A 12598-nucleotide genomic window follows, 5' to 3' on the forward strand; every position below is an offset into this window, starting at 1 on the left:
CACACTGGCATTATTGGTAGGAACGCACATCTGCAACTTCTAAACAAATCCGTAATACAATTACAATTTTGACTGTTCTAAATGCAGCCCTTACATCACAGACAGACTAAAAATAAGTAACTTCTGTCAAAGTGTGATCAAGTGAGATGGCTAAAAGCAGCAGAGGCAAAAATAAACACAATGTCACTTTAATATCGTTACCACTAATAAGAAGCATTCTGCAAACCAGGTCCACTAATGTCTCAAATTTGTTAAAAAAACAAACAAACAAACAAAACAAAAAACAGGTTTAAACAAAGACCACTAAGCCTTCTACAGCACAGTGAGTAAGTGTGATGTTGAACAATGATGACAGATCTGTGCTCTGTTTGTTGTTCAGGTTAAATCACTGTGACATAGATCTCACAGAGTCCCTCCACTTCTGCTCCCGCTTCAATGAAATATACATTCAAGTTACGCCACTTAATGAGAACACAATGCTTTTTTGGGATTAAAAGGACATATACTATGCAAAATGTACCTTTTTGAGTTTTAACATTACTTGTTCCCTGGTCAAAAACATAGCTGGAGTTATATTTAGCATCATTCACGCTTGTTTCATGAATCTTGTTTCCCAAGTGCTACCCCTCTGAACACTCACAAAACATTTGATTTCTAATGCCCCAGAATTGTTACATCACAGGTAAATGTCTAGAGGTCTACTGTGCTGTTTTTAAGTCCATAAATCATTGCCAGTTTCATTATAAGCATTTATACCATCAAATTGTGTTCATTACAAAACTAAAATTGTGTATAAAACCATTTAATAATAGAGACTGATCCACCAACCACATACTCAAATTTGAATAACAGATTTTCATCTTTCCCAGTGTATGTATTAAAAGAACTGGACAGGTAAATGTCCCTTCATCCTTGTCTCAAGTTGGATCTACGGTAAAAATCTCTACATTGGCACACATAACACCAGTCTGAGCTGAGCCCGAAACACTTTTCAATGGCAACATAAAGAGACAAAGACAGAGGAGTGGACAGCGAAGCAGATTCAAACACTTCCAACCAATCAGAAACCAGCAGAGTCAGGCCGCAGCTGCTCATTGGCCAGAGCCATTTTTAAAGGCACAGTAACAGTAAAACAAGAGAGAGCCGTGAAGTAAGCAGCGCAAGGGAAAGAGAAGGCCACATGGAGATGACGCGCAAATGCTCACTGCAGAAAAGCAACCTCACATTTTATTACAATGACTTGAGTTCAGAACTTCATCTATATTCAAGTTATCTTCTTAGATTAATTTATTTATTAGGCCAAATCAGCTACGTTACCATCACTGTCTGAATATTGCAACTTGAATGTCTATTTAGAAAATTGCCACATAAATCAGGATACATTATTTTAAAACAACATGGATCTCATCTTAAGTTTGTAGAAAATGGCAGGACTCTTCAATATGGTTTTTAAAATGGCAAATCTCTGGGGATGGGACCAGGCAGAATTTGCTCAAAACAAGGCACTTCACTCTAAACAATTTGAAATTAGCTTTATCACCTTTATTGACCTTTAATAGACAATATACTGATAGAATGTGTAGGTAAGTCATAGGTAAAAGTAGGTAAAAGTGAACTAATGAAAAAAGTGAGGGACATCTCAGCAAAGGTGCATCCTGGTGGAGATAGGGAGGCACACAACTATATATTTGGATACAGCCATATACAGTGGCTTGCAAAAGTATTCATCCCCATGGAACTTTTTCACATATTGTCATGTCACAACCACAAATTTAAATACATTTTCTTAGCATTTTATGTGAATGAGCAACACAAAATGGCATATGAAGTGGAAGGAAATATTTTACAAGATTTCCAATTTGTTTTTTAAATAAAATTAAATTAAAAAGTGCAGCATGCAAAAGTATTCAAATTGATTTTAGAAGTTGCCTGAGGATTTTTGGAAAGATTGAATGTTGATCTAATGACTAAAAAGAGTTCACCTGTGTGTAATCTTTTCTCAGTATAAATGCAGCTGTGCTGTGAAGACCACAAAAGTTTGTTAAGAGAGTGTTGGGGAGCAAACCACAAAATGTAGTCGAAGTAGCCACCAAACAGGTCAGAGAAAAAGTTGTGGTGAAGTTTAAAGCAGAGTATGGATCTAAAAAGATTTCCCAAGCATTGAACATCTCAAGGAGCACTGTTCATCATCCGGAAATGTCCGGACCTAAATACAATTGAGAATCTGTGGCAATTTCAAAAACCTGCAGTTCACAAACAGTCTCCATCAAATCTGACAGAGGTTGAACTGTTTTGCCAGGAAGAATGGGCAAAGATATCAGTCTGTAGGTGTGCAAAGCTGGTGGAGACATACCCCAAAAGACTTGCAGCTGTAATTGCTGCAAAAGGCGGTTCTACAAAGTATTGACTTAGGGGGGCTGAATACTTTTGCACACTGTACTTTTCAGTTTTGTTTTGTTGTTTTTTTTAATCTGGAAATGATGGATAATTTTCTTTCTACTTCACACTTATGTACTATTTTGTGTTACTTGTTCACATAAAATGCAAATTAAAAAATATTTAAATTTGAAGAAGTTCCAAGGGGATGAATACTTCTGCAAGCCACTGTAAAAAGCAGCCGTTTGACCACTAAACGATGGATGGACTCAAACTTGCAAAAATAAAACTGAAATTTTAGTAGTTGGGTCCAAATTGAGAAAAGGTAATTGAAAACCTGAGCACTTGAGTGCCTTAGGTCATTGGGTTAAACCCACTGTCACTACTAACTACTACTACTAACACTACTAACAGTAGTCCTTGATTCTGTCTTTGTTTTTACTTGTACTGTCTTGCATAAAGCACCTTGTGCATCATTTAGGCTGCTTGGAAGGTGCTATATAATTAAACTTCGATTAAATTATTGATTTTAACTTCAACCCTCACATAAGCAAAGTATCCAAGACAGATTTTTATCATTAAAGTAAAGTCTGTTTACTTTGAAGCCAAAATGATGCTGAGAAATGAGTTATTACCAGCAAACTGGATTACTGCAATGAAGTTTCAACAGGATTCCAGTCTGTTGGTTTTCTTTTGAGAATCCTGTTAAAACAATAGTAATTCAGCTTTCATTTTGACTTCAAAATGAACAGACCAGTGGTTTATGGCATTGCACATAAGTAGTTTGCCAAATGTCTCTACACTCTCTCCTCCCATCTCATGACTAACTGTCTTATCCAATAATCTACTGACCAAATCTAATTAAAAGCCAATATGGAAATGTTTATTTTATCTATAATGCCCTACTCTAACCTATTGGCAGACATTCCCTTGAGATGAGATAAAGATACAATATACAAAATGTATGACTGAAATACACTATCTTTAGAACCTAATACATAAGCAAATCTAAACAACTCAAATTAAACTTCACATTCTGATTTCAAGTCATTGTAGCGGCCGTAGACATTGCTTGATGGCTGCGTTGACTTGAAAACCTGCACATTAGGCACACGCAGGGACAATGCATTACTGAGGCAGAGGCCCCTGAGACCCAAGGACCCTGGGGCTAGACCTCCACTGTCCACTGCAGCCGCCTTAGACAGCTCACTGCATTTATCAGACAGTACAAGCAGTCAAGCACGATAACAGGGACTAGACCAGATCTGAACCAGGTCCTGAGGGTGGGATGCTGTAATCCTGCTTTAGTTCATATGCAGACCAGGATGAGATGAGTTTAGATTCAGTTGAAGGTGCAATGTGTAACTTTTCTGGTGGGGATCTGCGATCTGCCACCTGCTTGTCTCACAGAGGTGCTATTGCAGAGCTATGCTCCATAATGTGCCTTTAAAGTGGCTGTATCAGATTTTTTTCCATGTCGTTGAGCAAAACCTATCTAACCTATCAGCTGGCAGAAACAAAATTGCTGTGTTCTGTCTGCATCTAATTATAAATCGAGATTCAGGAAGTAAGCCGTTAGGATGATAGTTGTTGTTAGCTTTAGTTCTGAAAAGCGTTTACAAACTCATCACAGAGATTAATTAGAATGATAGGAATGATTTAAAACTAAATAGCTCTGTTCATGTTTGATGACAGTAAAAATCTGGCACTGCACCTTTAAACTAATCTATCGTTCATTTGTTAATTTACAGGCACTGCTCAAAACATGGATTCTTACTGTAAGAGGACTTACCTCTCTAAATTTGACTTGTTACTTTGCTTATTGGCTTCTCTTGCATTAAGCCTGGTGTCCACTGCATGATTTTTTTTAATCTTTCATCTTTCTTCTTCAGATTGTGGGCTGTCACACTACACCAAGAGGAATTTAAATCTGTGGGACACCTGCACACTGTGGCTCCAGGCTCCGTGTAGTAACGTCTCTGTAATTGTACAGATTAACTGAGGCTAGCGCTCCATGCTAGTGGTGTTTTCACATTTGTAAAAGTGAATAAATAGAAGAAAGTGATCCTGTTCACATTGGAGCTCTTTTGATGAGGGCTTGTGTTTACTGTTGGCCCCAACGATTGAGTACAGATGCAGTGAGAGGAGGACTCACTCTGCACCAAGACTCCAAAATATCACAGTTCATCTTGGTTGGTAGTTCCATGTTTGACCTTTGTCCCGGTCTCACTCTGAGACCTACGACACACAATTTTTAGCTACAACTCTACGACCCGATCAAAAATCTTTCATTGCAGACGGCCAAAATCATGCAGTGGACACCCAGCTTTAGGCAAAGCAATAACATCTCTATAGAGATAAGCAGGTGTCATAAAGTTACATAGTGTACTTTAAGTTCAAGTACAGACCACAACTTGTTTTGGCAAAGTCCCCAGACAGTTTAGATCTGGTTTAGTTCTCGTTTAGACCAGTGTGTTGATGATCTTATATATGAAGCCCGCTTGGTGTCAGGTGTTGGAATATTATATTTCTGTGTCATTATTCAGAAGTTAGATTTAAAATTGTGCTGTGTACACCTTAATTCAATGAGATCATTTACGGCAGTTTTAAAGGTATGTCCCTGTGTTTTTTAAAGTACTGGTACCTTGGTCTCTCTCTCCTCCAGCAGCGTCTCCAGTCTCTTCTGTGCTGCTCGCCCCTCATGGTCATCACTCACGATCAGGATGATATGATTCCACCTAAACTCCCTCATCAGGTCGAACCAAACCAGCGCCTGGTGGGAGAAGGGAGGCACGGTGCGCAGAAAGGACAGATGGATGCTCTGTGGTAGAGAGAGAGAGGGTTAGGACTGCAGCAGGAATGAAACAGGTTTAAGTAAGATCACATGTGATTGTGGGAGTGGTTCAGCTGTTTAGTCTCACTTTAACATGGCCTAAACCAGGGCTAAACCAGGTCTATAAAAGGTTTGGAACTAGATAAGATCAAAACTGCCTAAATCAAGGCTAAACCTGATCTAAACAAAGACTGCGTTAAGCCGGTTTCAACCAGAAAGGATCAAGTCTGAACCGGGATTAAACCACGACTGATCCTGGTCACTGGAAGTTTAGTGAGTGCTAACATAGGCCTAATAAAATTTCCCCTTGAACTAAACCAGGGCTAAAGAAGATTTCAACCAGACCAGAACTGAGTCTGAACCAGAACTAAACCTAGACTATATAACTAATTGACTAGTGACAGTCAATTAGTAATCTGTTCATAAATTTATTCAAAAGACAATGCCATGCACTTGATAAATGATGACATTTGTATGTAGCATTTCCACCTTCAACGCACTTTACATCAAGGAACCACCACAAGTCTAAATCAGAACTAACCCAGGACTAACTCAGGTCTACCCTGGGCCTTTTAAGTACCTTGTCAGAGTAGATGGACATGCGTGTGGTAAGCCCCACCACTGGAATCCTGTAAAAGCCTGCAGTGTAGGAGACCGGTGTGGGGGTTAGGTGGTCACTGGACTGAGGGGGGTGGCTCACCAGAATCGCATACACCTGAAAACAAGCACAGACACAGGAGGTGAGGGTTCAAGTTTTGCTGTTTTGTTTTTTTTTAATATATATATATACATTAAATAAAATATTGACATTGACAATACACTGACAATTATGATTTGCATATAAAATAGTCTAGGGAAAAGATGCATGGTATTACTATATTAACCTCTTGTGTTTGAGTTAGCGTTGCGAAGATCCTAAAATTTCAAACTTGTTTTCAATACTAAAAAATAGACTCGATACTGAATGCAGACAATGATAATAAAAAAAACCCCTTTCTTTAGACAATTCAGAAAAGGTTCAATTCTGTCCTGTGAATGTTACTTTTTTAGTATTGATACCTGCTCAAATTAGTATTGATTAGTATCTAATTTTCTATACCTTTGACAACCCAGGTCCTTTGACAAGACACTCCACCAATCCCAATGCAGCTGCACTTTCTTTTTTTTTTAAGATATACATTACATTAAATACTGGCAATATTGAAATTGCATTGACATTACATATAAAATAATCTCCAGGGAACAAAAGACCAAGATACCCCATGTGTTTGAGTTAATGTTATTGGCCCTATCTCACACTGATGCCTTGGGTCATGGCTCAGCTTGGTTAGTCTTAAGGAAATTAAGTGGTCTGACTTTGCCAAAACAATATGCCTTTTGGTTTTGACACCATCTAAAAAAAAATCATAAAACTCAACTATCATCCAATAACATTTAAAGGAACAGTATATAAGATATAGGTAAACATATTCGAATCAAATATAGCTGTTACTAGTAACAATTGTAATGCTGATTTTTTTTTTTGTCAATTACAAAAACATTGGACAATGCTGAAATCCAGCTGGTTTAAACCTAAAAGAACTCTCTCTCATCTGAATTGATAGTACCTAAACCCCAGCACCTGCAGCCAATCATAAATCAGTGAGCCTCTGCAGCTCAGTGAGTGAATTCCAGAGGTTCTGAGCTTTCACATGAGGCCAGTCCATATACTGAGATAAAAGCTTGCAGTCCATACAGGTTGATACAATAGCACTCACAGATTCAGTGGGTGCCATACAGTTAAACGTACAGGTCTTTAAAAAAACATATTCAAGTAATTTACAAATCAAAGGGGGAAAGGAGTGTGAACAGGGGTGAAACTCTCAGTTTGGTCTTGGAGGAACAATAATTCACTAGAACTATCCTTTGAATGTGGTTATAATGACCTAATCGTACATTCAATAACTATGTTATTATGATGAGCCAACTAGCAGATATTTGCCATTTGAACAATGCAAAGGTATTCAGTAAAAATCAAATATCAAACTTTTCTAAATTAATCAAAATTTCTCCCCCATAGTTATTAGTCTAAACAATAGATGTTTGTTTAACATTCACAATAACATATAAAAGTAACTATTGTGAATGATTTAAAGATTAAATAGAAGCATTCCATCTCATTTTTACTCCAGCAATTTTTTTCAAATGTACATAGATTATGAGATGTCTGTTTAGTTATAACTCAAGACTAATGCCCAACCAACTGATGAATGAACTTTTGTTTTCTTTGCTTATGGCAATTGATAACAAAGGCAGTGCTGCATAGCATGTGCTTTTTGTTTCGATAACTTAACGATTTTACAATGCCTGAGTGAAGAAGGATAATTATTAACTTTGATTTTGAGACATTGTAAAAGTCCCGCACTAGAGACACTGTTTCTTCAACTCTTCTGTTACCAAGTGGTTTTGGCACTTGGCACATATGTTAAACCCAATGGCTAAAACGTGAGTGTTGTCATTTCTTGGTGCAGGGCACAAATGTGACTTGTGTTGTGAGCACCTGCACTGTTGTTAATTCAGTATATTAAGCGTGTCTTCCGGACTATACATTGCTCCAGAGTATAAGTCGCACCAGCAAAAAAAAATATAATCTATGAGTAATAACGAAGAAAAAAAACATATATAAGTCACAGTGGACTATAAGTTGTATTTTGGGAAAATTTATTTTACAAAATCCTAGACCAAGAACTGACATTTTATGTTTAAAGGCAAGTTATAATAATAACAATAAAACAGACAACAACAGGCTGAATAGCAGCACAGAACGCTAACATAACACACAGACAATGAACTGTCTGGTATGTTTATGTAACATATAAACAGTTAATCAGATACGCTACACTAACATAACATATGCCGGCTTGTCCACAAACACCAGAGACACGAGAGTTCTTTTCACTGATGTTTACTGTGGTCTTACTTCTTCATCACAGTTCACACTGTAGAACTAGCCAACACATAAAATATAACATAAGCTCTGGCTCATATTACATATACACACAAAACTGCATATGGACACATGGAAAATATACATACCAGTTTGGCCTTCTATTAAACAAACCAGTGAACCAAAAACTTTTTACTTTTCAATAAATTCTTAAATAGTGCTCTGTCGGATAAGACTTCACATAAGTGTAAAAGGCTGAACCAGAAAACAGGAAGCAGTTTTCGTGACCTTAAACTAGACTTATGATAATGAAAATTATCACCTTTATGGTCTTATAAATGAAGGGGAAATAAATAAGGGGAAATTAAATATGAAATGTATAAAAGAAAACGAGTCAAGTCAATTTTCTTACAGGTATTATGTTTTATCTTGTGGTATCTGTTCTGCGTTATCAGATCCAGGTGCTCCTCCCTGCCCCTTGTTAAGGGTCAAGACACAGACAAAGGTCACAGGGTCACGTTTCTAATAATAAGACATGCTTGCAACATCCTGTAATTAAGTCTTGGGACCTTATGCCTGAATAAACAAGATGTGTCAAGGGGCGGTCCTGTAGTTCTATAGTTCTGTAGACTATAAATATAGGTGTACTTCTTTTTTCGTGGTCTTTCTCACATTGGCTCAGAGAATACCCAGGCTCTGTCTGTGATTGGCATATACTCTGTATATGTAATAAATAGCATCACAATATCAGAGCCTGTCTTTTGGGTTATTTCCTGAATACATCCCACTCCTAACCACCAGACTACTACTAAAGGTGAGCTGCTATATGCAAATTAAACTACAATCTCAGAACACACCGGTCACAATGACTGTCCAGAAGCACAGCATCTTACGAGTTCAGATATTGTACCTAGCAAGTGTATACTCATCGTTTCCCTCTGGAATTGTATCCTAAATTTCTAAACCCAAAACTTATACTTAACAGACCTGGAGCATTGTTAAAATTTTGTAACAACCTGCCTCTTCCTTTCTTTTCAGGCTCTTAATGCCCAAGACATTAAGTTATATATATTCACTCTTCAAAGTCTATACCATTATATTTGGCAAACTGTGAAACTTAGTAACTTACAAAGCGTTTTGGCAGACTATGACCTAATATCCACTCACCTTTTCACCATGTTTAGACCTTACAGTGAACATGTAACACGTTTTACATAAAGTAACGGAAGCAGAATAAGAAAACTGAATTTCTGACTGATACAAACGATTGGGCTTTATGGGCATTAAATTAATTACGGATACATTTTCCCCAATTTTCTGTCTCTTTGGTGTGAAAAATGACATGAAATGTATAGCGCTAACACCCACGTGCATGTTGCTGGAACAACAGGCTACACCACTGTGTAGGCAGCACGGTGGCTGAGTGGCAACACTCATGCCTCACAGCAAGAAGGTTTGGTTCGATCCCCGGGTCGCCCAGGCCTTTCTGTGTGGAGTTTTGCATGTTTCTCCCCATGTCTGGATGGGTTTCCTCCGGGTACTCCGGTTTCCCCCATCGACCAAAACATGAACGCCCTTTGAGACAACTGTTTTTGTGATTTTGGGCGTTACAAAAATAAAATGAATTGAATTGAATAGCAACAGAGAGCGGAGGATCGTTTTTTCATGAACAGTGAACTGTGTGGATACGGTATACATTCTGATAAATAAATAGGTGTTACCATAACTCGCTATTTTTTAAATAAAGTCTTATTGCAAGGGGAGAGGGAAACAATAAGAGGGGGAGAGGAAACACTAGTCAGCGTGACTTCCGCCTACAAGTGTGAAGAATGGTGAGAGAGGAAGAGAAAGAAAAAGAAGAGAAAGAAAGAGGAGAGTAAGAGAATAAGATAGAGACAGAGAGAGTGTGATACAAAGAGAGAAAATGAGAGAAAGAGAGAGAACGAGCTAGAGAGTGTGTGAGAGAGAGACAGAGAGAGTTTGTGAGAAAAAGTGATAGAAAGAGAGAGAGAGAGAGAGAGAGAGAGAGAGATTGTGCTCTGGTGGATTAGTTAATCCCTGTGTTTTGATGGACAGCTCTGGATTACAGTTTTTAGGACACTCATAATCGCTGCCTCACAATCACATTTTTGTATTCAACACAAGAACAGTGTTGTAATACTATGGTCAGAGCAGGAACAGATCTCAACCACGTCTGAACCAGGATTGAACCAGATCTGAACCAGACCTGAACCAAGACTGCACCTGACTGCAGAAAGTTAAGACTGCATTCAGGTCTGAATCATGTCTGAACCAGGTCTAACCCAGGACTATATCAAGACTGGACCAGATATGAACAAGGACTAAAGGTCTAAAACAGGTCCGAACCAGGTCTGAACCAGAACTGAAGCTAATTGCAGAAGGTTAAGCCTACATTCAAGTCTGAACCAGGCCTGAACCAGGTCTGAACCAGAACTGAACCTGATTGCAGAAGGTTAAGCCTACATTCAAGTCTGAACCAGGCCTGAACCAGAACTGAACTAGGTCTGAACCAGGTCTGAACCAGGTCTAAACCAGGTCTGAAACCAGGTCTGAACCAGGTCTAAAACCAGGCCCGAACCAGGTCTGAACCAGGACTGAACCTGATTGCAGAGGGTTAAGCCTACATTCAAGTCTGAACCAGATCTGAACCAGGTCTGAACCAGGACTGAACCTGATTGCAGAAGGTGAAGCCTACATTCAAGTCTGAACCAGGTCTGAACCAGGTCTGAACCAGGTCTCAATCAGGACTGAACCAGGTCGGAATCAGGTCTGAACCAGGTCTAATCCAGTACTATACGAGGTCTGAGCCAGGTTTGAACCAGGACTGATCCAGGTCTGAACTGGGTCTGAATCAGGTCAGTACCAAGTGTGTAGCAGGTGTGAAGCAAGTCTCAACCCGAGAAGGGACAGATCTGACCAGTGCACTACTCTGAGGAGAAAGAGGGTGTGTGCCAATCAAATCTCATGTGAAATACATGAGAGATAACTGAGCATCCTAATTATTCAAAGACATGGGGAAAAAAACAGGTACAACCTGTTTAAGCAGCATTTAGTATGACATTGAACACTTAACTTTGTGCAGTCTGGTATTTTAAATCATCATAAGTCATGGTCAAATGGTATATATAAGTGCTTTTCTACCTTCAAGGCGGAAAAGCGAAACCACTTACCAGTACACTAGTGTACTCAGAAACTGGGGGCGAGGTGGGTTAAGTGTCTTGCCCAAGAACATAATGGATGAAATGCCAACCTTCAGATCAGTAGACAAGCACTCTACCAAGTGAGCTACTGTCACCCCACAGTTGTATATAGATGTTGTATATATATTGTCATTTTGTTTTCTCATTTTAAGATTGCTAAAGATATTTCCCCCAAACCTTTCTAACAAATGGAAAAGCTTGTGTCATATTTACGTCGGCTGATTCCTGTAGAGGTCCTATGATGTTGGTGTATGTAATTCCAGCATGTGCAGGCAGAGGGCAGTACCTGGTTGGAGATAAGGTCCTCGCACACAGACAGGGCCATCTGGATAGCGTTGGGTTTGTGCGTGACAGAGATGGCGTTCATCTTAAACTTGTCTTTGCCGTAGAGAGTGTTGGCCTGGCTCACAGCTTCTTTAAACACCTGCTCGTATCGCTTCTGACTCAGCACCGCTCCAATGTTCACAATCCGAGGCTCGCAGCCGCACAATGCCAGCGTGCAGAAGTGCAACACAGCCACCAGGGGGAACCAGCGCACCACTGGGAAGACAAAGGAAAAACAGATTATAGCATTAATATTAGTCAATATTAAGCCTTACTTTCCTCGGTGGAGCACCCCCTATATGAGAAAGGTGTAGTTACAAGTCCAGTGTGCCATAGTGCGATCCCGGCTTCTTCTCCACGTGGATATGCCAGTGTATTTTGCAGCTTGTAAATGATGAGAAATAAGAATGGAATGGAACTAAGGTCATCAATCACCTCATGTATGCCGAAGATCTTGATCATCAGTTCTTTCATTTCTGGGATGCAAGAGCTATTAAAATTATGTTCAGAATATGGCAGGAAATATGACAAACTATAATCCCGCAAAGGGTAACATCATGGTTGTGAGGAGTAAAAAAAAAAAGAAAAGAACTTTCCTGTCTTTAATGTGATTATTATTCAGTGACATTTAATCCAATTTATTTTTGCCCAGCTCTTGAACCACCCCAGAATGATAATGTGTAGACCTCAATTCAGAGGTACACAAATTAGCGTTAGCCAGGTTATGATGTAGCACCTTTTAAGTCCATATTATTTTCACACTACTAGATGCTATCTGCGTTACTGTGGTCTGATCGTGTGCCAGCTTTGGCCTTACAGAAGAAGACCATAGAGTGGAGGGCTGTGTCCCAATTTGACAAATGCACACTTGAAGGGCACTTACGTAACTTCCGGCGTGACAAGGCCTATCCCATTTTA

The 12598-nt window shown here is 39.1% G+C and overlaps 1 protein-coding gene across 1 annotated transcript in view; it reads right to left on the reverse strand.

Moving 5' to 3' along the window:
• Window positions 1-12154, reverse strand: part of LOC117376780 (glutamate receptor ionotropic, NMDA 1-like) — a 50018-nt gene extending 37864 nt beyond the window's left edge. Inside the window, exons 1-4 of the mRNA XM_055224042.1 lie at window positions 11956-12154; window positions 11643-11896; window positions 5790-5924; window positions 5021-5197 (exon numbers count right to left, since the gene is read on the reverse strand). Of these exons, the coding sequence (XP_055080017.1) occupies window positions 5021-5197; window positions 5790-5924; window positions 11643-11896; window positions 11956-12154 (765 nt within the window). The remainder of the gene's footprint in view (window positions 1-5020; window positions 5198-5789; window positions 5925-11642; window positions 11897-11955) is intronic.
• Window positions 12155-12598: the final 444 nt, after the last annotated feature.

Source organism: Periophthalmus magnuspinnatus, chromosome 9, assembly GCF_009829125.3.
Source record: "Periophthalmus magnuspinnatus isolate fPerMag1 chromosome 9, fPerMag1.2.pri, whole genome shotgun sequence".
Classification (NCBI taxonomy): Eukaryota; Metazoa; Chordata; class Actinopteri; order Gobiiformes; family Gobiidae; genus Periophthalmus; species Periophthalmus magnuspinnatus.